The 25,160-nt window shown below is 47.8% G+C and overlaps 2 protein-coding genes across 2 annotated transcripts in view; both read right to left on the bottom strand.

Annotated features, from left to right (window-relative positions):
- LOC119446288 (uncharacterized) overlaps positions 1-13,926 on the bottom strand; it is a 51,536-nt gene extending 37,610 nt beyond the window's left edge. The window contains exon 1 of the mRNA XM_049664058.1: positions 13,810-13,926. The gene's annotated coding sequence lies outside the window, so the exon portion shown is untranslated. The remainder of the gene's footprint in view (positions 1-13,809) is intronic.
- LOC125944114 (uncharacterized) lies at positions 5,678-6,710 on the bottom strand. The gene has a single exon (XM_049664056.1). The coding sequence runs from the start codon at positions 6,681-6,683 to the stop codon at positions 5,736-5,738; it is 948 nt and encodes a 315-aa protein (XP_049520013.1). The 5' UTR covers positions 6,684-6,710; the 3' UTR covers positions 5,678-5,735.
- Positions 13,927-25,160: the final 11,234 nt, after the last annotated feature.

The following is a 25,160-nucleotide window of genomic DNA, read 5'->3' as shown; positions in this document are numbered from 1 at the left end:
AGCTTGAAATTTCTCTCCCCATACTACTCTCTCTCTCTCTTTATTCCCCTACCCCTTCCCCCATGCAGGGTAGCCAACCGCAGCTACATCTGGTTAGCCTCCCTGCCTTTCTATGCATCCTTTCTCTCTCTCCGCACCAGCACTTAGATGTTTGTGGCGAGTGCCAACGAGAAAGTGGCGATCTCGGTGTACTCCGGTGTCGCATAGGTACTCCGGTGCCACCTGTAAAAGTTCCTGGGAACTCGTGCAACGAGGCTACGCCACAACCTGAAGATGCGTACAGTTTGCACCTAACTGACGCGCGACGCGCGTTGGCTGTAGCGCCCTTATTAGCACGACACTATGCGGTAATGAGCTCTCCGTGAAGTGGCCCAGTGTGCTTTTGCTCCGCGCTTCTGTCTTGTCTTTCCTTTTTGGCCCGTTCCTAGCCCCAAAGGAAGCCCATACGGGTTTCTCAGAAATAAAACCTCGTAGTGCAAGAAAAAAAATGTGCCCTGGTTGAACGCGGTTAAACCGAGTTTGTCGAGTGATAGCACGGTTTTGCTTGCTTTGGAAAAGGACACAGAAGCTGCTCGGCGCCGTCAGCAACTACCGCATCTACAATTGCACCACAAAACAACACACAGACGCTGCTCGGCGCGGCGGCAGCAGCGAGCGAATTGACCTAGAGAGCCTACATGCAACGCTGTTGTAGGCTCTCTAAATTGACCTTCATGCTGCGTCTCCTTTCAACGCGAACTAAGCGCTGCAAGCACAGCGCATACGAAGCTATACAAGCACTCGGCGCACTTTGTCCGCATCGCAGATCGCTTTCAAGATACGGGCACCCACGCGGCGTACGCAGCAGCCGCCGGTAGTGGAAGTCCCAGTTTGACCTTGGCTGAGCTTGAAGGTCAGATTTACTTAACCAAGCATTTTCTGGGTTTGTACCTGGAGTAGTAGAGCTATCGCTACTCCAGGTACAAACCCAGAAAACGCTTGGTTCATTCCCGGAACGCCCTTGTTCCGGGAATGAACCAGGGACAAACGCCTTTCCAGTGCGGTCGGAAGCACGGCGCAGATCGCGCGTTTGTTCTCCGCCGTGGGTTCACTCCCCGTGAAAGAGCGCGTCCCTCGCGCCCTTTCACTCGCACATACAGCGTTCGGCGGCGCGCGGCGACGATTTCATCTCCGTTGACGTCATACGGAACCTCATGGCAACGGCGACGGCGACGACGACGGTGACGCCGACGGCAGAAATCTGCTTTGGAGTGTCCATATATTTGCTATCGCAATAAAATTAGGCCCTGATGTATGCTCATGTAAACAAAGCTTTCCGAGTGTTGGAGAATTGTGCATTGAAACAGAACACATGGTATGTATTATTAGATCTTGCCGTTGAGTGTGGGAGTTGGGCGACGTTAGAAAAATGAAGGTTTATTTACATTATGTACAGGAGTATAATAAGCAAAATAACAGTAAAAGAGTCATCGTTACGGCCGGCAGCAAATCGGACGCTCCGGCAGGAACCGCTCTCTTCGCGATCTTTCTCTCGCTTATAGCCCATTCAGTCTGTCGGGGTCGGGGTCACGTCATTTCCGGCGTCGGCGTGAGCGCCGGCGTCCGTGGCGGAGAAAATCATCCCGAACCACCCCGACCACACAGGCCCTCCGCGTGGAGCAGAGGCATTAGTGAACAAAATTGACTTTCTTAAAATAAAATCGGCCAGAAAAATCGTAAAGCGCGACCTAACCACAACCTACAGACATGTAGCGTAGGATTGTAATTTGAATGTACGAGAAAACATAATTCTGTTACGAGGAAACTCAAACGTAAACCCCTTTTCCAGCATTTCTACGATACCAGCAGCGGCGCGCTCGGGCAGGTTACTTGCGTAAACCCCATCCAGATGGCGCTCGCCTCCTTGGCAAGCTATAGGGAGCCTACATGCAACGCCGTTTAACTATAGAGGATAGTTTAACGGCGTTGCATGTAGGCTCCCTATGGCAAGCTCCACGTGTGGCACCGGTGCTCGGGATAGCCAACCGGTTTGACGAGTCCGATATCATGGTCGACGCGCACCTGCGTACCATGATTTGCAGGCGACGGCAACTGGTTGTGTTCGGAGAACTTGACCGATGCTATTCCGGTCAAGTTCTCCGAACACAACCAGTCGCCCACGGCAAAGGGTCCGTATCCAACAGTATGTGCAATGTGCAGGTCTCTTTGTTTGCACTTCACGACGTGTTCATGGTTTCGGATATTTGCAAGACTGCGCATCATACTGGTCTGTGGACTGTAAAGTAAGATGCGTACTTAACGGCTGACATGTTAACAATTCCTTTGGAAAACACGTGATGGATGTGTCCACCAAATCTCGATATAGGTATCGCGTCGTCTGATATCGGCAGGCAGTTGGGAAACCCAAATGCATTCGCTACTAACGAAAGACCCCGTACAGACGATTTACGCGCGTTTAGATCGCTTACTACTATGCGCATGCGACATAAATCCCGTGAGTGAGCTAGAAACACATGTAGCTCACAGCTTTCAGTTGCTTTAGTCGAACGTCACCGTCAACCTGGACTGATTCATATGATTTAAGGGTGCGGAAAACGTGCAGGATGTGTGATCCAAATCAGGCACTATAGTAAGCCAATGCAAGATCGTGCGTATATCGTCAGTGTGCACCTGCGCAGCCAAAATAGCTTAGAAGAAGCACCAATGAGCGCGAATGTAAAGTGTTACATTCGTTTACTCGTTTTTGCGTTCCGTTTTTCTAGAACTCAAAGTCGCAGTTTCGCCCGAAGCACAAAGCACTGACAGCGATAGCAAAGTATATCAGAAGATTACATGGAGCAATTCAGGCTCGTAGATTTATGGGTAGTATAAATTGCAATACACATTCGCTCACTATCTCAACACGCGTGGTGTCGCGCGCCCATGTACGCACATGGACACAGTTGGCTGATGCAGCTGCACACGCGGTCGCAACGCTGGCGTGATGAGCACCGGGAAGCGGGGAGCGGCGTGCTCATCCCGAAGCAAGCGTTCTGTGCTGCCGCTCCCATCACCACTTCAACTAATCCGCACCTCCTAAATTAAGCCGGTCACGTGACCTCCAACAAGGGGAGCGCGGGAGGACAGGCATTCCGGCTTGCCCCGGCACCCGCAGCGCAATCACGTGACCTCCAACACAAGGCGCGCAGGCCGCGCGTGCTCCGTCGCACCAGTTAGGGAGCCTACATACGCGGCCCGCTTTAGGGTGGTGACATCTCGAACCAGTGTTGCCTAAAACAGCCCCCAAATTTGACGGGCCGCCATGTTGGTCCCCAATGTCAGCCCCGAGCATCGTGAAGCGCCGACTGCGAAGGTTGCGAGCACCTTTTCGTCTTTTGAGGGTTGTCCCACGAGCACTATTTCGTGTCGAATGTAAATAATTGTTACTGAGCGAGCATTTTTAGGTTAATTAACGAAAGGGTGCGCTATGTAACGCTTGATACGGCGTACTCCACAGAAAAACAGAGAGCCTAGTGCAAGAATTTCAGTCCATCTGCTTGTAGAAATGTTTATTAAATTATGAATTAAAAATCACGGAGCCATACTTTTGAATTATACGTTCCGTATGATGCGAAAGCTAAAGCTTTTTTGTTGATTCTAATACTGTACTATATTGTGAATGCGTTAGTGAATAGTGAGATTATTTGTTTTTGTGAAACTCCTGCAGTAGTTGGTTGTGCTTTAAAGCTGTGCAAGCTATACGTTGCAATGCTGCACAAAAAAAAGTTTCATCCTGCATCCACCACCAGCCACAACAGTTTTTTTGTTTTGACCTTGGTAACTAGATTTCTAGGCAAATGAAACTATTGCCAAGCCCAGTACATTAAACAGTCATTCAGAGACATACCACCAACTGAGTTTCCTCTGGGTGAGTTCAGTAATGGAAACAAATACGTGCACATGTGAACAAGCATATTTATTGGGTTACATGATCAGCCTCGGAAAACACTTTGCAAATAGTCTGCATCTCAACTAAAGTGATACTAAAACAGGAGACAGGCTGCATCCTATAAGAATGTTTCAAAAACCTACAGTGAAACAAACATTAAACATTCTAAAGGAACTTGTAGCATCCATAAGGTAACATTTATAGCGTTACAGGCAAGCACACAATCCCTACCAGTTCTCACAGAGAAGCCACCTTAACCAAACCAGTGCTCCATGTACCTTCGTAATCTACTGGCAGTCATGGCGTCTTTTGAAGGGCAGCAAACATAGGACTATGGCCAAGTCCAGCCGTGTGAGATTGAATGTGATGTCTCACCACTGGTTCAAGGGTGCACTTGCATCCTCCACGAAATTTGGGGTACACATAAATGAAGGTATTGAAGTCACGGATGAGGAGCTCCGCTAAGGCATGCTTTTCAGGGTGGTATGCTTTCCTGCATGCCGTCGGATGCTCTCACTGTGGAACGCAGGTACATTATCAGAAACAATCACCTGGTGTGTCTAAATGTCTCTCTTTCCATTAATATGATGACACTGTTCACATTATCCGGGCTTTGCCACCGCCATACATGTTCACTAGTAAAAAGCCACCATAAAAGACCGAGTCCGGTGCACACCCTCTCGATTCTTCTTGAGTTGAGAGAAAATCGAGATTGACAACTTCGAAGGGCACATCTGAACATCAAGGAATGACCGTCTGGTTTCATTTTGGGTGGAACTTGGCACGAATAGCATGAAAATTGTGACAGGTCTTCACATAATCCTCCGCAACAGCTTTCATGTTCTTCGAAGTGAAATGTTTCTGAATCTTGCAGTGAGTCGCCCATAAGCCATCATGGCCACCCGAGTGCAGACTGTCTTAATAAAGCCGCAATATTTTTTACATGTTGCGTGGAGGCACCACGAATGTTCCATTGATTAATTCCAACTCTTCAGCGTATTCCCATACACTTGCGATGCAACAAAATTACACGAAAGGGGTGCGTGTTGCAGAGGATTTCTTTGAAGGAGCTACACAGCATTCATTTAATCAACAAATACTATGTGCTTTAAACCATCTTTCTTTGGCGAAAATGAATACGAAAAGATTAGTTGCTTTGAATAAACAACATATGTGCATAATAAATGTCGCATAGCAAGCACCAAAACATGAGTCAAACAGTAATAAAGCCAAAAAGTTCATGCCAGTTCAAAGAATATAAATTCAAGTAAAGCCGTCACAGGAGACCACGGTTATGCTAACTTTCACTGCCACTGTACCAGGCGGAGCACACAATACCACATAGCTTCAATACAAACCTACATTCTTGCGCCATTAAATTCTGGTGCACATAGTCACTTTCTGATTATGCAATAGCAATACGCCTTCGAAGTATTCTCACATATTTTCTCAGCACAACTGTGCAGTCGCAGGATACAACACATCACTGAAATCAAGACTGCCAATGATATCTGTCAACAAAATATGTTACAGCCATACGAAAAAGACAAGCATTAAAGAAAGTTAATCTGATACTAGTGATGCTGCATTCAGGTAAAGTCAATATTAGCAGCTAGAACGCATGGAAGCATGCTGTTTTTCAGTACACTAAGCAATGAACAAAGAGCTTTGGTGCGAAACATTTTAATGAATGCCCCACCTGCTCGAGGCGTTAAAAAGACATCCAGAGGCACACGTCCAACACTTCTGCAAACACATCACACAACCACAGCAGCATTAAATTAACCACTGAGACGCCACACACGGCTCAGATAAGATTAGCAGCGGCACAGGTTTTGCTGGACTGTCCGTTCACCCTCTGCGCATGCTGCTGTCGGAGATGAATCTTAAGTCTTGTCCTCACATACTTCTCAAGGAGCATTTTGCATGCCCTTGATTCATGCGCATCACAACACCCTAATCTCATAGCCACAGACTTCCGCAAAACACTCAGGATACCTGTAAATGGAGCTTTGAGAGTCAGGATCTCATTCATGTTTGCGAAAGTCTTAAAGTTTTCCTCACATTCGATTAAAACTTGCATCACTGTTTGGCTTGGCTGGATGAGCTTTCCGCTATTCTTGACATACTCTTTCAGCTGTATAAGAGCATTGTACTGGCCTGTTGCATCGCCAACCAGGGCTCTTTCACAGTCTTTGCACTCTCCAAGAAAACCGATGACTGACTTCAGCAAAAAGCCTCCCAAGTATGCAAGGATATCGCACTCTTCTGTGGTAAGTGCATAAACAAACAAGTTCTCAAGCTCCTCGGGCTCCTGACCTTCCACTTGATCCTGTTTGAAACTGGGGTCAAGAAGGTCAGCCAGGTGCGTGCTGTCATCAACACCATAGCTAGATGATGTCGGTGTGTTTACAAACTGGCCAACGCAGATAAGCTTTAAGGCACACTTGACATCATATGCGCTCGGCACAGGTTTTCTGAGCCTCAATACAGAAAAGATGTTTTCGAGACAATCCTGTGACAATCTACCAGTTAGCAAGTACTTGTAATTGAGCTTGTTCAGAAGCTCATGAGAAAGACGCAGGACAACAGTAGTTGACACCAAAAGGCCAGCTTGTGACGGCTTCCAGTGTGCAGTAAGTCCCATATTTAGTCCACAGAAGGTGGCACAAGCTAGTCCAAGGAGTTCAGTTGCTTCCTTGTGTTTGGAAAGATCGAAATTGCTCAAAGCAACAACTGGATGCCGTGACGACATCAAGGTGTACCACCTACTGACAAGTTCAAAAAACCAGGCCATCGCCTCCGCTTCAGGAGGTAAGGTTCCTTGCTTAATCAGATAACGTATAGCCGGTGGAGCCTCACGGAACATTTGAACAGCAATGTTCACTTTCATTGTCGTGAAGTGTCCAAGGCTGATGTGGACGTCGGAGAGCCTGCTGGCAATCTTGAGCTCCTTGTCTTTGTCATGTGTGAGAACAGCTTCGACATGGTCTATGTTCACAGTTCCTGCTGTAAGCTTGTGCTCACGTATAGTTGCTTCTCCTAGAGTGAATGTCTTCACACGGAGCAGTTGAGCACGAATATTCTTCAGGACGTGGGCTGGATCAGCCATAAAATATAGCTGCCTACCTTCAAGGTGTGGGTGTGAAACAGAGCACACAGTCTCAGAGTGCCTATGGCTTGAGAAGCCAAGAAGGCGCCAGACTGCACGGTTGGCAGCTCCCATATCACTTGTAACAACAAGCACTCTTAGTGTGATGTTGAAACAAAGTTCAATCAAATTGAAGACGAGGTCCTTCAGAGCTTTCCCATCAACTGAGCGTGCAGTGAAATGATATGCAATTACTTGTTTCCACCGTGTGTTCAGTCCTCCAACCATGAATACAAGGGCGTGGTTAGCAACATCTGCAGTCGCTTCAGGCAATGTAGTGACACCGAAAAGGCAATCAAGGGACCGATCGTGATCAAAGCCCTGACTTATCTCCATCTCGTCCATGAAAAGGACACAGTCCTTTTCAATATCTTCCATTGCCTCTACCTTGTGCTTTAAAACATTAAACACTTCATGGAGAATGCCAGGCAGGAAGCGAATGTTTTGCAGCCTTCGGATCAAGGTCCTGTTGCTCGGAATCGGGTACGACAAAGATCTCAGCATTTCGTAGCCTGTTGTGCCACACGCATGTTTTATCTGAAGTGCCACTCGTATGGTCTTTTCAGACCACTTATGGCCCTTCGTTGTCTTCATTGTCAAAGATTTCACTTGGTCTTCATTGAGAAATGATGCCGATTTCAGTGCGCACACTTCTTTTTCAAGTGAGGACACTTTTTTTCTCAGGCTCTGTAGCTTCAACCTTGTTTTATCGTGAACCCTCTGCAAGTTTATGTACTTGCGAGTGAGATCACTAGTTTTCTTGCGTAACTCTGCATTTTCTTGCCCGATGGTCACCGAAGATGAGCCTGCACTGCCTCCAAATGGTTGATGTGTGGCGCTGACATCGCGTGACTGACCAACACTGTTCGTGCTGTTTGGAACAGGAATGCCATTGGGGTGCTGTGGGAACAAGCACGGTGCCATCGCAGATGTCAATTCATGAGCGTTTTCATTTCCGGCATGACAAGATTCTTCTTCTACAACTAAGGTTGGCACTGGAGCACTGTCATCCATCTTAGTCGAATCGCTATCTAAAGGCTGGTGTGGCTCCGGGGAAGTTGCAGGGGTGGCATCGCAGGAAGGCTGCACAGGACAGCTGCGCTTCTTTGGTGGCTTCCGATGTTTGGGGGCGGCTGGAATAAACAGTAATATGTGCATAGGCTGTTAGCATTTAGAATGAAGTAGCATAAGTACCAAATCTGCCAAGCCCATATTTACGAAAAAAAATCTTCAACCATGGTTTACTGACAATGAAAACAGGTTAGTGTAATCAAAAATGACGACACAGAAGAACACACAGTACACAAGACAAGCGCCACTCTAAACTAATATTTATCTTGATTCACCTCCCTTAATGTATACAGCAAAGTCAATTTGCGCAAGCGCACTGCACATCACGATCGCAGCCATGCATATCACCAATCATACTGGTTAATGCATCATATCTAAGCACTGCAATTCTTTACCGCGCAATACAACAGACGTATCACTTATACAGGCGCTACCTTTCTTTCTAATTTGGTACGCCTCTAAAATTTCTCTAGGCAGTAGTGGCAAAGCCGTAGCCCAACAACAAGTTCTGTTAAGGCTTCACTGAAACGGATGCACTCAATTTATATGACCAATTATGGGTGAATTTCATGCCTCTATATACAAGCAACATCGACAGGCAGTAAAAGCAAATGATCACTCACAATACGGCTTCATGATTCAAATAACAGTAGTATACGATACATAGCAAAATACAAAAAAGAAAGACCACACAGTCTTATCTGCACTCACGTACAGCGCAAATGACTCCATCAGAAGCAAACTCGCATGTTTAAGGCCATCGTGTGTCAAATAACAGCACAATTGAAAACAATAAAAACAAATATAGACAAGGGAGATACATCCTATCCAATGTCGCATTATTCAACGAGTCTTATACAAAACGTAGCGTAATCTTCACTTCGTACTTACCTCGAAAAGCAAAAACTGTTGGAACGGCATCTGGCCTCAATTTCTTCAAGCCATCTTGCCTTTTCTGTTCGAAGCTTGAATCTTCGAAATGAGCCTGCAATAAATGTCACCACACGGCCGTTAGCATAATTAAGTAAGTGCATTCACGTGAACGTTCCGAACGGGGCTGCACGCAAGACGGATTAGAAGGAAAATCTTTCAGCCGTACAAGTTCGCGAAGCGGGCGCTCGACTGTTCATTGTAATGTAGTTCCCAACTGATAAAAACTATATGTGCACATTTGCCTCTGAAGTCCGTCCTCAAACGTGTTCTCCCATTATGCATTCGTAGCTTGATCATTCTGTGCACAAAATAGATGCAACAGCACACCAATAGTAAAAGTGCCGATGCAGCTTCAAACGCTCATTGAACTACCAACTCAGGGCTTTTGGCGAGAAGTTCCGTTCAGTAGTGTAAATATTTTGTCGGGATGGAAGCGGTGACTCGACGTCAAAGAAGACACGTCAATTTACGCGTCTTAAAAAGAGCGCGGGCTGCACATATCTTATCGACAACCGCGTGCTCGAGTGATCCTCGCTACTCGCTGTTACAACAGGATAAAGCACCACGTCGACTAGTCGCCTAGCCTCTCAGTCGAGACACATTTGTGATCAGCACCACGCGGCTCAATTTCACGCCCGTGGAAAGCCGGCGCGAGCATGGACAACACATCCAGGTGAAAAAGCTCTTGAAACTACAGCTGATCTTCCTACTCGCGACACATAATCCCAGAAACGACACGTTCGATTATCTGGATACGTTGAGACGGTCAAATTCATAAAGCTTATTCTACAGCGAAAGAAAAACAACGAGGAAAACAGACAGTACTCACATAGCAAACACGTGAAGCGGTGGTGGGCTCCCAGCAGTGTCGCTTCACTTGCGCGAGCCAGCGTTTTCTTCGGCTCGGGCTGGTTGGGAAGCGAAACATTCGCACGCCCTTCCTGCAGTGGTTAGTGCACAGAGGTACGCAACAACCAGGCATTTTTTCTCCTCAGGCTTCGCTGACCGCATTTAACACGTTTCCACAGCCTTCGACGCTGCCTAGACGAGGATTAAACGCGATTCCGCTGCACGGCTCACGGCGGCAAGCACAGAGCAAACTGGTGTGGGGACCAAGATGGCGCTGCGTCTCTGTCGGGCAACTATGTGTTTTGGCGGCCGGCGGCATGTGGTGTGTCAAAGGCTGACACCACTCTAGACGGAAGTCCCGTATGTAGGCTCTCTAGCACCAGTGACAGCACGGCGACGCCGACGGCGACGGTGTGAACGCGCCTCGGGTGTCCGTGTAATCGCTATCACACATTGAGTTTCCTACAAAAATGAGTACTTGCGACACCTCTGCAGGTGATCATCTCGGAGCGCTGCAGAATCATCTTGTTCGGGTGGTAGAAAAAAAAAAAAACACCGCATATCCACGGGGTGAATGATGATGAGTGGGCGAAGCTCCGGAGGGAATCATCGGTAAACCGTGAATCTTCCGTGTAATTCACCCAGTCTTGCCGCACTAAATCGAACGATTGACTTCCACAAATGACACGCGCCATATGTGACGTCATTGCTATTTTATAACAGCACCCTTCATTATAATTGCACCATCTCCCGCTTAAGGGGACGCTAGCACAAACGCGTTAGAAACGTGCAGTACTCTCTAGTAAGGGGGAGAGGCCACAGCGTCTTACGCAGCCGTTTACACATGCCGGAACGTGCACCGCGTTTGCCGACGCCATCACATGACTGCTGAGAGAGTATAACTCCCGTATTCATAAACGCTCCTCGACTTGAACTTGACTTGCCACCGCCTTCAACGCGTTTCGAACGCGCTGCCCAAGGCGGTGGCAAGTCAAGTTCAAGTCGAGGAGCGTTTATGAATACGGGGGTAAGGCGGAGAGGCCACAGCGTCTTATACCAGCTTCTTACACGGGCCGTAACGCGCTAGCACAAACGCGTTATAAACGCGCAGTCTTTCGTTAATGTTGTGTATTTATTGTCATCGTGGTGCATGTGTCCATGTGCGCTTCGTGGAGTAGTGGTTAGAGCCGCGCGTTCGGAAGCGAGGGGTCCCTGGTTCGATTACGCGCTACGGACACAACTGACGGAATTTTTTTCTCATAAAAGTAGACGTGGCTACCTACTACGACGACTACTACTACTACTACAGAGGAGGGACAGACCCACACCCTAAGGAGCTTCGCCCCTAAAAAATGTCGCAGTTTCACCCGAAAGGCGAAGTGTCAATTGCGATAGCAACTTAGTAGATACGGAGCTATACGGAGTAAGGATAGTAGTTTGAGCAGCTGTATAAACTTGGACATGCAGCAGCACCAGCAACGCGCAGAACTGTTGTCGACGCCGTCACCGTTTTGCCCGCGTTCGCACCGCACGCGCGCGGCGTTGGTGATATGAACGTTTTTATATAGTAGTAAGTGGTTCGTGTGGAAAAGAAAAGGTTGACGCTATCTTCTGGAGCCTTTGAGGGAGCACGGCTCAGCGCCAAAAACGTTTTTATATAAATACGCATTTGGTGCCGCAGCTAAACGTCGCCTCCCCTCCCTCCCTCCCGTCCACCCACGGCCTTTCGCGCGACAGAAGAAATCGCGTTTGCTCTATTTATATGGTGACTGTAAAGGAAGAAAGAGACGCTTAATTCTGCAGCACTTCAGGGAGCACGGCGCAGAACGCGCTTTTGTTCTCCGCCGTCCGTTCGCTCCCCGTGAAAGCGCGCGTCCCTCGCACCCGTTCACTCGCACATACAGCGTCCGGCCATAGCCTCCTATAGGAAGGAGGCTATGGTCCGGCGCGCGGCGACGATTTCATCGCCGTTGACGTCGTACGGAACCTCACGGCGACGCCGACGGCAGAAATCCGCTTTGGAGTGTCCATATAATTGCTATCGCAATAAAAGGGCACTGTAACTACACTCGGTTGGTTATTTCAGATTGCTGAGATCTGACTTGGAGGCCTAGAAACGCTCCGGAGCCCCGAAGACGTCGGAGCAATTTCAAGACCCGGCCGGTTTCCGGTCACGAGAGCGCTATGCAGCTTGTCGGCACTTTTCTTTTTCTTTCTTTATACTGGCGATGGCTCCGCCGTTTAGGCGGTTGCCGCGGCGTTCTTCCTTTGAGTTGAGTGGCAAGCAAGCACAGCAGCTTCGTCATAGTGCTGAAAACGTGTTGCGCTGGCGCAGGACTGTCTCGCAAGCGACAGCCACTGTAAAAGTATGGTGGTCGCTTGTGTAGCCCACCATCCTGAAGACCCCCTCGGCCCTCGTTTCCCTTTCTCTCATGGTCCGAAAACTGATCCGCCATTCAGTGGTGGCGCGCGCTTTCTCTAACTCGGATCTGGAGCGTCTCGCAATCCGACTCGGAGGGCCGGATCGACCACCCGAATTTACCATTATAGGTTCTTGCCAACTCAGACGTTCTTGTGGTGGTAGTTAGGGTATGCTTTATCTTTCTAAATTTCCAGGTAATCATATATTTCGCGCATTAAGGTGACAGGTTTCTGCGCACACGCATAATCATTGCGAGTTGCTCCATTCATAACGCAATATTTTGCGGAAACAGTGATTAGATTGCAAAGTCACAAAGCAAAGAGGACAAAGTGTAGGGCAAAATCCAGTTACTGTGACTGTGATTCTCACGCAGGCTGAACCACCATAATTTCAGCTCTCCTAGACACTGGCGTCGGAGTTCCATATAGTAATTCTTGTCTGCGACGTGCTATCGCAATAAAAGGAACGGCGACTTGGCCTGCCTGGAGAGGGATGAGATAAAAGAACGTTGACTACGTCGCCCAATCTATACTTCACATGGGAAGCTCTTCAGGGCGAGAATAATCTTCACTTTCTGTCGTCTTTCGACACCCCCCCCCCCCCCCCTTCTGAACAAGTCTGAAAGAACAAATCTGGTCTTCGTATTTGGACAATTCCGGAGAACATGCAATTCTTTCCACCCTGCTCCAGTTGCACAGTGGCGGCCTTGCTCATCAGATCAGCCCCCCCCCCCCCCCCTCCACCATCCGGCACTCGCGAGATAAAAAAGAAGAAAAAAATTCACAGGTCATCATTCTTCACTTGAGTGACTGATGATGTCATTATAAGAACATATCATTCGATGATTATCTATCGATATCTTCAAGACTTTTTCACCTGACTCATGGTCCCCGTGCCTGTGAGTTATTACGTCTTTATGATAACTACGGCTGCTGTCTACGCGCCTGGGACACGCCAACATCAGGTCTTGGTATAGGACACATATAGTTATGGATATCAAGATCGGCCCAACCACGCCTTTGATTGTAAGGCCTCCGGGACCGGCCCGCGCTGTGAAGCAGCCGTGCCCCTAGCGGCCGAGAACTAGAAACCACGACGCAGAAATGTCATTTTTCAGTAATTCAGCTAATCCCAAATGGAAAAATCTGGAATGTATTATAGTCGAGGAAGTTTGTGCTGCACGTCCCTAGCCACTTTTTTTTTTTTTTTTTTAAGGAGACCCTTACAAAACTGACCTGCCTTGTGAGCTCCGCATTGATGGATGTCCTCCCTTTGTATCGAGGTGGCAGGTGTCTCCGTGTCATAAAAGTAAAATTGATGCGATCAAAATTTTCTTCGCACCCTGACAGGTCAAAACGAATCTATGATTTGTCACGTTGGCGCATGCCACGTTTCCAAAACTCCCTAACTAAACGGGCTTTTCGCAAACAATAGCGAGTGGGACAAGGAACTCACCTTCGCCGTGGCCGATGCTTGACGGTTGCTCAGTCCGTCCGGTCTGATCCACGTCCGGTCGCGCTCAACAGGCTGCCTCCGTTGGTACCGCTTCTTTTATCAAGACGCTCAGACGCGATCCTTAAGCACTCCGCTTAGTTTTCTTCTCCTCTCAGTTGGTTCGTTTCATCGATACAGTGAAAGAACGAATCACGCTCATTCTTCTCTCTTCTGCGTCCTACCACAGGTGACGTCACCACGCTCGTTTTGTGACGCCGAAGCGCAGGCGCACCGGGGGCCGAGCAGCGAAACCTTCTGAAACTTCAACCCCCCTCCCCTCCCCTCCTCCTCCCCTTTCCATCCTCCACGTTGCGGCTCATTGAGAACGTGACGTCATTTCAAATGGAGGCAGACGATTTGCTGCGGGAGGGGGCAAGGACACGCCTTCCAGAGGGAAGCAGTGCGGCGAATTGCCTTTGGACCGAAGAACAAAAGCTATAGGCTTATGATATCGCAGTCCTGCAAGAGAGACAGAACAGAATGAAATCAACGACCGAACGAGGACGTCATAACAGCGTTCGAACGGAGCGCGTCTGCTCGATTTGCTCGAAATTCTTCGTAGTACTTTGAGCGCAACGCAAGAAGAAGGGGGCGGTAGGCCACGGCGCCGGGACCTGCGCTTTTACTTTCTTTACAGACCTTCTTCCCGCAGGTCGACTGTACAACCGCTCCTGCTTTTAATGGCGGAAGATAGATTTCAAAGAAACAAGTAAAGAAGAAGAGAGGTTCAGAGTACCGCGATGTCAGACGGCACGCATGTTTATGACAATATAGGGAGAAAAAAAAACATGAGACCAATTTTTTATTTCATTTTTTTTTCTTGTCCTCTTCGCATATAGAGCGCAGCTTCCCATGCAGTGGTCTCTCTATACAGTTCACCCTAGAGTTACTGTATAGGCTGCCTTCTATACAGTAACTCTAGCCCGGGTTCCCTCGAGGAGCCGCTTGTGCCGGGGTCAACAATCATAAATCCCTTCTAACTATGGAGAGAAGGATGCGCGCGCTATGCCTGCGGCTTTGTTCTAAAGCCCCCTGGGATCCTCTGCTGTAGCGGATGCATGTGCAGGGATTATGTTCGTCGAGCGGGGGGCTTAGGCGGCCCACATATGGGGAAAGGGGTGGCTTCACTAGCAATTTTCCAAGCGGCGTAAGGCGGGCGCCGTCCCAAAAAATCGGCAAACTTCCGAAGAGCCCTTACGTCCTTGTTGCGAGGAACGACAATACGGTTCATATATCTTTGCTCCAAATGATTTATTTGACTCTCGCATGGATGAACTTCTGCTTTTCTTACTCTCATTTTTTTTTTTCAGCGCATGTAAAGAGCATGTGGATGGAGGTGTATTTCCGCACTGCTTGATTTTTTTTTATCGTATCCTTATGTGTAAGGCGCCAGATATGACAAAAAAAGAACGTAATTGAAAAACACGAAACATGCGTTCAGCATAAAAATTTTCTGCACGTCACAGGTTTCTGTAGCCCCTGGAGCAGCCTTACTGCAAGGCGTCTAGTCTCTATACAGGGTGTCCCAGCTATCACGCAGCACGATTTAAAAAAAGAGGAACAGCGTTACGCGAAGCCAACCTAGTGCGTATTGTTTCCAGTACAGTGGAGTAGCCGCCAGTAATTTTTTCGTTACTAAGATTTAATTAATTATTTGCAATTAATTACCTAACTCGAGAAGTACTGTCCTAATTATCAAAGTGTCAATCAGAAAGTTGTAGAGCAACATGAAAAACTCCCGATACAGCTCCCTGTTGCTCAATACGTGCTATATAAATGTGTTTTTCCGAGTGTGAAAGAAGCCCGCGAATACACGCAGAATTGCCGCGCGACTGGCCGCTCGAGGCACTTTGCGTGTATTCGCGGGCTTCTTTCACGCTCGGAAAAACACATTTATGTAGCACGTATTGAGCAACAGAGAGCTGTATCGGGAGTTTTTCATGTTGCTCTGCCACTTTCTCATTGACACTTTTATAATTAGGACAGTACTTCTCGAGTTAGATAATTAATTGCAAATAATTAATTAAATATCAGTAACGAAAAAATTACTGGCGGCTACCCCACTGTATTGGAAACAATACGCACTAGGTTTGCTTCGCGTAACGCCGTTCCTCTATTTTTAAATCGTGCTGCGTGATAGCTGGGACACCCTGTATATAGTTCCGCTCGACCACAAACCCGCGATACAGCACGACGACATTTCTTTTTCTTTTATTTTTTAGATTAGGCATGTTCGTTAACTATTGCCGTTTACGGAATGCAGGTTGATTGCTACAATCTCATTCTACTTAGCTACTGGTGTTAGGGCGTCCTACAGCAAAAAAAAAAAAAAAAAAAGAAAAGAAAAGAAACTAGAGTAGCTTGCATTGGAGGCGCAATGCTAGAGAGACAGCGGAGCTGATGCGTCGGCACCTAGCTAGTCCTGGCTTTTGGGCTAGGCCAAGCACTACAAACCCATCCCCAGCATTTTCCGGAATTTATTGAGTATTGATTTATTATCGATTAGCTATTGATTGGCTATCGATTGGCTATCGATGACTGCCTAAGCTTAAGTAGTGCTTAGCTAGACTTAGCCAGGCTCAGCTTCGCTAGTTCACAGGGGTATGTGCCATTGCGCTTGGACCCTTTCCGCACTACCGCCAGGATCGGCCCACATTTTTTTGTGGACGACTAATGGAATAACGGCCGGCTTAAACAGTTCTGCTGTTAAAATCACTGACTTCGTTCTTCCTTTCTGCGTGGACGCCAACGCAACACAAACAAAATCGGGTAGGCTTTATAGGGGACGAGGCCGCAGTTGAGCACGTGAAATGTCTTGTGCGTGCTGCAGACGGTGTAAAGGCACTAGGTGAACTGACGTAACCAAATGCATAAGTTACGTTTATTCGCGCGTTATAGAAAGCTTACATGCTTAGCCTATGTTACAGATAATAGTACGCGCGTCTTGCTGTCTAATTTTGAAATAGTGCTCGTTACCCATTCGTAGTGGGCCCGTTTGTTTTGCAGAAGGTGCGCGCGGCACTAAGGGTATAAAGGAACGACCCCCGCTATACTGGTGGCGGCCGAGGCTGCGTTCACCTGCCTTTGACTCAATCTTCTGCCCTTGCGCTGTCACGTTCCACCATGGTCAAGTGGGAACGTGTCCAGACGGACACGTTCCTCCATGGTCAAGTGGGATGAATGTCCCTTTGTCTCGCTGCCCGAGTCTCGTCACGCCATTTGCGGGCCGTATACGTGTGGAACGCAGAGGGAGGCATAGCCGAGCAAACTTGAAATTTCTGCAACACATTGCGTACTTGTATACTTGTAGGCCTTGTAACTCCCGATGAGCACCAGTATGAGTTTGATGGATTTTACGCACAATGGCATAGGGAGCTCTCTCAAATGCCACCATTCCTGCCCGTATATGGAACAAACGTGTTGCCGAGCCATATATACGCCTCTCTGAACGCAGCGCGCGAGGCTAAATTTAGCTTCGGTTGCGTCAAGCGTGAGGCAACAACGGCGTCATCTTTGCGCGCAAGACATGCATGATCGAGTAATGGCTTCTTTCCTCTATACACAACGACACAAAAGCAAAGCGCACGTATTCACGAATTAAAAAGCTTGCACGCGTAACTTATGATACAACTAGTGGGGGTCCCATATATAAAGGGCGCAGTCTTGCAATCATGCTGGCTCCCTATTCGTAGTAGGCCCGCCGTGGTCAAAGGTAGTGGGCGCGAATTGGCGTCCCTCTGCGTTTTGATGCCCGAGTCTTCTTCCCGCCATTTATGGACCCTGCGTGTCGAACGCGTGGGCGCCATGACCGAACAAGCGCGAAATGTCTGCGAAAAATCGCACAATGGTAGGCCTTATAACTCCCGATGAGCATTGGTTTGAGCTTGACGGATTATGCCTACTATATGGCAGAGTGAGCTCTCTTAAACGCGACCACTCCCGCTTGAATCGACAAACGTACTGCCCTCGAGCTATGCCTCTCTGAACGCCGCCGCCGAGCGAGAGGCTAAATTGAGCTCCAATTGCGTCACACGTGGCGCGACAGTGACGCCATCTGGACACGCGACACCTTTACGGTGGCGCAGCACATGCATGATCGAGTATTGGTTTCTTCCCTTCACACAACGATACAAAATCAAGGCGCATTACTAGGGACATAAGCGATACTGCTATACAGGGTGATCTTTTTTAAGCTTTATGAATTTTTTTTTAAATAGCATGTTGCAGAGAGCAAAATTCTAGTGCTCGAGCTGGATTATTCAGAGAGGAGGGCATTATTTGCACGAGAAATCGAAACACATACTCAACTAATTAACAAACATCCGATAATTACATTTTCAATTAATTACGTTAGGGAACATATTGCAATTTACGAATTGTATGGCCGGTTGAGATTTCCAGTATGACGCCAGTTTGGAGATATATGCGCCATCAAACTCGCCGTAAAAATGCAGTGTTGTTCTACTTACTTTTTCAACAAACCGCTTGTTTATGCATTGAAGCAGAAAGTAACTGGAACGCCCATGTATTTCGTTTCGCACTTTAAGAAATAATATCTCGAAACTGGTGTCATCCCGGAAATTCATTTCAAGTGGATTCGTCTTGCAAGCTCACCGGCTACAATTCGTTAATTGCAATATGTGCCGTAAAGGAATTGATTGAGAAGTTCATTAGTGAACTTTTGTTAATTATGTGAATATGTGTTTTCATTTCTCGTGCTAGTAATGTCCCCACCTCTTCGAATAATCCAGCTCGAGGACAAGAATTACGCTTTCTGCGACAGGTGATTTTTTTTTAATTCCGTAAAACCTAAGATGGTCACCCTGCATGTTTTCGGTACATGTAGTTTTGAAAAGCGACCTCGTCTGATTGATTTTTAAGGACGTTTTTCACGTCAACAAATTTCCTCAGATATATATTGTATTTTGTATTTAGCTATTTCTTGTATTTTGCTTAATAAGATAATTAGTCAACATTATTTACCAACTTCTGAAGCAACGAAGCTAGGAAAAAATCCAATTAGAAAGTTGCACAGCGGTTTGCAAAACGTCCGAATAAACAGTTTCGGTCTTTCTATATATTAAGTATTAGTGCTTTTCAGCTTACTGATGATGCCCGCGAAATACAAAAAAAAAAAGAACACCACGTGACTTATCCGCTTGCGCGTCGTGATTGCAGTGCTCCCAAACATTCCGCGTACAAACATAAACAGCCATAGGCGCGCTGCCGCTTTTAAAAGGCGACAGGGAAGCGACGTATAGGCGTTATCTGTTCTATTTACGCCAGCGATCGGCTTCCCTCGCGACAGTTCGTTATAGCGATAAGCAGACGCAGCGGTTATCGCTTGTGCTGCCGGAAGCAACGGGTACGTCATTTCGCGATAGCTGCAAGCAAATTTAACATGCCAAAATAAAAATAAAAAACTAAGTTTTCACTCCAAATGGTCAGACGCAGTCTTTCACTGAATTTGCGTTTATTTCTCATGCGCTGTCACAGCAAGCGCTCGAAGAGGTCACCTTCTGCAGTGATACAACACTGGGATCTTCTGAGAAGGTTTGCTGTCGCTGCCCTTGAGCACCTTCGGTGAAATGCTGCGGCAAACTTAAGTTATCTTCTCCTGTAAGGCCTCTGGAGGCATCGTTTCCGTCGTGTATACGTGATCCTTAATATGCCCCCCCCCCCCAAAAAAAAAAAAAAAAAAAAAAGAAAAGTCATGAGGGTTGAGGTCGGGTGACCCTGCCGGCCACAGGACAGGCCCGCTCCTCCCTATCCATTGCCCTGGGAAAGTAACATCAAGTCATGCTCGTGCTTGACTGCAGCTGTGGGCTGGGGCCCCGCCGTGCTGGTACCACATTGTGTCAAGCCGGGCTAGTGGCATTTAGCAGCAGGAGTCTTCCACCGGCCCTTTGAGGATCTCACTTACATACCTCTTGCCGGTTAGAGTGTTGTTAAGAAACACTGGGCCGATGATTGTGCTGTCATATATCCCGTACCAAACGTTAAAGGACCACTGGTATTGGTGGCGGGATCTTCCTAGCCAGTGGGCATTTTGCTAACTCCATTAGTGTGCGTTGTGGATAATTGCTTGGCAATCTCGGGAAAAGTTCACCTCGTCAGTCCGGAGCACCTTGGTGAGAAAGTCAGAATCCTGTTCCTCCTGAATCAAAATCCAATTCGCAAAGTCGAGTCTCTTTTGGAGGTCCCTTGATTCCAGGCATTGATGCAACTGCAGATGGTAGGGATGCAGTCCAGATGTTTTCAAAATCCTCCAGGCAGTTGAGGTGGACACACCGAGCTGTGCGCTCACGCTACGCGTGCTAGCGTGTGGATTAGCCGCCATGAAAGACAAAACGTTGGAGCGAACCTCATCATTTATGACTGAAGCTCTCTGCCTCTTTCATCTGAAGCTGCCGGTTTGCTTCGGCGACTCGTAGGTGTTGAGCATTGTCATCGGGCTCGGTCGCGTACCCGTGTGCCAGCTTCGAAATATTCTTGCAGCCTGCCGTCTCTGTCCGCCTGCAGCTCCTAGGGCAAGGATCATGTCTGCTTTTTCCTCGTTTGAAAAAAAAGCATCACGAAATTGCTCGCGCTTGAACAGCCGATGCACGATAGTCTGTTTATCACTGTCTGGAACTAACGCCACCACCACGTCCGTTAGTCGCTTTACGCAGCGCATGCAATAACTGTTGCGAGCTTAAATCGAACAGCCAACGCTTGCGTCGCTGCCCTGTCGCTCTTTGCGCGGCAGCGCACCTATGGCTGTTTGTACGCGGAACGCTTGGGAGCGCTGCAATCACGACGCGCAAGCGGGCATGTTACGTGGTTTTTTTTTTTTTTTTTTTAACACGAAAGTGTTTTATGCCGGGGTCCACCAAGACTTCACTGACGTATTTCCGTCACGGAAATACGTCAGCTTACAATTTCCGTCACGGAAATACGTCAGCTTACAATGTACACGAACATAATACAAAGAAAGAAACCAGAAGAAAAAGTTCCACAAACATGCAAAATTTGGAATTCGAACCCACGACCTCTCGGTCCGCGACGATAGATCGCCGAGCGTTTAACCCATTGCGCCACAAACACATTTGCAGAGAGCTACACAGACGCGCCTTATATATCTAACACTCCTCCGTGTACCCGCGCTCTTGCTCGGGGCGGTGCCGCCGCCTACGAGCAGAAAAGAGAAGTACTGCATTATGACACTAACGCGCACCGACAGTGAACGCTTCGGTGGTCTCAGCACTACGACGCCTCGATGCCAGCATTCGAAGGGACGCTGGCATCAAGAAGCACTACCAACGCGACCTAGGTGGCGTTCACCGTACTCAGCACAGCAGAGCGTGGCCTCCGCAATTAGCTCTGAAAATGTTTCTGAAGTTGATCGCGGAGGCTGCAATTACGACGCGCTGTACGCGCTGATTTGACTCGGTGACGATTCAGTTACGTGCTTTGTCTTGCGCGTTGTATTAGTGTGTCAGTTACGTGCTTCGTCTTTCGCGTTGTGCTAGCGTGTGCAGCGTAGTGCAGCTTCCATATGCACGACGGTTGCTCATGGTCATCGACGTTGGTAGTCGTGATGGAGGAGACGTGCCACCAGGCGTCCGAGTGGGTGCATCAACGCCTAAGGGCGCTTTAGCCACAAAACACCAATAGACATTATATATCAATGTGCAATAAACATTACACTACTTCTGTGAAGACACGTTTCACTTCCGTGTTCTATACCGATTCCTATATAAGAGGGATCAACCACATTTTTTGTATTTCGCGGGCATCCGCAGTAAGCGGGAAAACACTCATTAGGTAGAAAGAACGAAACTGTTTATTCGGACGTTTTGCAAACCGCTCTGCAACTTTATAGTTGGAATTTTTTTCCAGCTTCGCTTCAGAAGTTGGTACTATAGCTTTCGTTAGGTGTGGGCATGGTTTTTTTAAGGGCGTTTTTCAAACACATGTTAGTTCTGCCCCTCTTCACCAACTTAACATGGACTGAATGAAATTGTAGAAGAGGTTTGTTAGCTCGTGAGCTGTAAGCTCAGCAAGTCCTACTATCAGTTGAGATCAACTGAACGTCAAGAAACCGTTATCGACTGTCATTTCAAAAGTCACGTCAAGTGGTCTCAGACAGTCGCAAAAGATCGTCATGACATGAGCATATTTTAATCGGAAACTCTTACTACGGCAATCAAAAAACACTAAAAAAATCATCGACAAATCTAAATGTGCCCTGAAAAACTGTTAATCCCGTGAGGCATACGTTCATACATGTACCTATTTACTTGCGCTAAATAGAGGTCACCAAGGACGGGAGCCCCGCACGACCCTATGCAAACGCCCTTTTTCTGCAGATACGGCCTATTGTTCCACTGGACAAAAGTTGAGGGCAGGTAAAAACACAACAGTTCTAAAAACCCTTCTACTGAAACACCTGCTTCCCGTGAAAACCTTATGGCGCCATACCATGTCAATACAATAATCGACACATTGAAGAAGCTTGTCATTCTGCGGAATGGAATAACGCAATTCTTACACATCCGCTGAGAACGCTTCAAAGCCCTTTTCATCGTGACACTTCACAAACTTAAGGATTTCATTCGAACTTTCTACCAGAAAAGGGTCATGAATATCGAGAAAGTTCGCCTTTAAAAGCAGATACACGGCAGCTTGCTTCTGCCAGGTGCCCCTTTTGTAAATTATAACTCGGAAAAGAACGTCATCCTTGTGCGTCTTAAAGATACATCTATAGAACTTCTTATCTACTTCAGAAAGTTCGCTTCCGAATCTTTGCACCCAGTATCAGCATAACTAAACACCAAGCTTAACCGTGCGGAAACGACAGAATGGGAACAAGACGTTCACACGTCGAGCTCTGCATTTCGGAGATTCACTACCGACGACAGGGAGGTCCACACCTCGACTCGCCTCTTTTCGCTTAATCGCCGTTAAAAAGCTTAACTGATACAAAGACGCATACAAACTCGCCCAACTATCCAGTTCTTGTACATTATTACAGCTAACGACCATCCGGAGACTAACATCTGCTACATACACGCGATTATTCGCAGATATACCTGTACGCCTGTCCCGCGGGCACTGAAGCAACTCGACGGTATATATATTCATCGAGTTGTCGCGCGTGTAAAGTGAATTGTGCACTTCGTTGAGCGGAATCGTCTCTGCCGGCCCGGCAGCCACCGCACCGCCGGGGTTATAAGCTCTGCGCTGCACGCACACTATACCGGCTTTATGGTTTCGGCGTTGGGCAAGCGTTCTCCGTCCCGTCGCGTCGTGCCCAGACACCCGGGACGGCGACGGCGGCGATGTTCGCGGACTCCATGGCTTAGCGCCCGCTCGGCGCTCGCGATCCCTTCCGCAGGAAAGAGTTCCCTGTTTCCTGTAATAAGCTTAGGTCTGACGAAATAGCGAGATGCCACGCTTAGTTGCGGTCGTGCAGTTTTAGCCTGTCGGTTAACGTAATCGCGTTCGCAGATTACCGGACTATCGGAGACGTGTATACACAGCAGCGACAGCGCTGGTAACGACGTGTTGTGAAAGCAGATCTTTAGCCAGAAAGAGCAAGTAAAGCCAACACCGCAGTGAGTTAGTGACTTGTCATGTTATACTTAGCTGTTAGTGTAAACCGTTGGTAATCACATGCAAAGAATGAAGAAAGCAAAGGTCAAACGGCGGAGGGAAAGGGGGAGGGGGGGGGGGAGGAGCAGGAAGAAGGAGTTGTAGAATAAAGTGGAGGAGCAGTTCATACAATCACCGTGCAGTTTCTCACATTTTGGCGCAGTCGTTCAAGTGTAAAATCAGTGCGCTTTGAGACGACACTCGGGAAGATGGACTCGTCAGATGAATATATACCGGTCAAGAAGCGAGAAAGTCGCCGACGCGGTCGGGTCTTAAAGCGCCCCTCAACTGGTCTGGCCATTTTGAGCCGACAAGCGCAGTGCGTACAATGTGCGCTAATGATCCTGTCTGCTAAGTATTACATCCCTACGCACCGCGGAAAGAGCTTAAGTTTCAAAAGAAACGCCGTTTGCCTTTCTTCTCGCGAGCGCCGCGCTCCGACCCGGAGAGTCGACGTTTATCGCGCAAAGGCGCCTATATGTACATACAGGACAGTGCTGTGACGTTGCTCATAGTGACCCGTGACTTTGAGAATTACTCAAGGCAACAGTAGTTACTTGTTCGATCTGCTGCTTTGATAGACGAATTAAAGTTTCGAGAAATCATAAAACCTACAATCCCAATGTCTGCTTGTCTTTTGTTTTACTTCGTACCATAGCAAGAGAGATGTACTTCCGTTTCTTCTGTTTGTTCCCATTTTGTGCAGTCGCGCACGCAGAGAGCGAAACCAGGGGATCTTTTTTCCCGTGTTTTTTCCTAACGTCATCACCTCACCTAGTTTTCTGCCGTCCTCTACTGCGCTTTCCTTCTCTTGGTATCCATTCTGTAACTCTAATGGTCCACCAATTATCCATCCTACGCATTACATGGCATGCCCAGCTTCATTTTTTTTTTTTCTCTTAATGTCAGTCCCCTTATAGACCCCGGCGGCTGCGGAGAGCCTGACCAAGGCGGCGGTCAGACCTGCGACGCGGCAGAGGGGGATAAGAATCTCTGGGTCCGGACAGGCCGCCACTGGCAACTGAACCTGGCAACATTCAACACGTGCACCCTCTCGAGTGAGGCTAGGGATATTATCGGCAGACCTGGGATATTATCGGCATTAGCGAGGTAACAAGAACATGTGAGGCTTATGCAGTGCTAACTAACGGCCACATCCTCTGCTACAGAAGTCTTCCAAATAAGAGAGAATACGGGGTAGGATTTCTAATCCATAAGGACATAGCGAGAAACATTGATGAATTCTAGAGCATTAATGAGAGGGTAGCTGTCGTGGTAATCAAGCTAAATAGGACGTATAGAATGAAGGTAGTACAAGCCTACGCCCCAACCTCCAGTCACGATGATGAAGAAATAGAACAGTTTTATGAAGATGTTGAATTAGCGATGAGAAAGGTGCAAACTCAGTGTACTGTAGTCATGGGCGACTTTAATGTAAATGTGGAGAAAAAGCACGCTGGTGAGCAAGCAATTGGCGACGAGGTGCAACAGGCTAATCCGACGCGCAAGACAAACCATGTGCGGAAACTCCTAACACCAGGCTTTACCACTTTGGAGCCTCCGCTGCGCTGTGACTACCGTAGTGCTCCCTGTCGGCGCTCGTTAGTGTCACGATGCAGTACTTCGCATTAACCGCTCCTGGATGACGGCGCCATCCCTGTCAACAAAAGTACCAT

This window comes from Dermacentor silvarum, chromosome 3 (genome assembly GCF_013339745.2).
Source record: "Dermacentor silvarum isolate Dsil-2018 chromosome 3, BIME_Dsil_1.4, whole genome shotgun sequence".
Lineage (NCBI taxonomy): Eukaryota > Metazoa > Arthropoda > Arachnida > Ixodida > Ixodidae > Dermacentor > Dermacentor silvarum.
The sequence above is the reverse complement of the archived record's forward strand: the minus strand, read 5'-3'. Positions and strand labels throughout refer to the sequence as shown.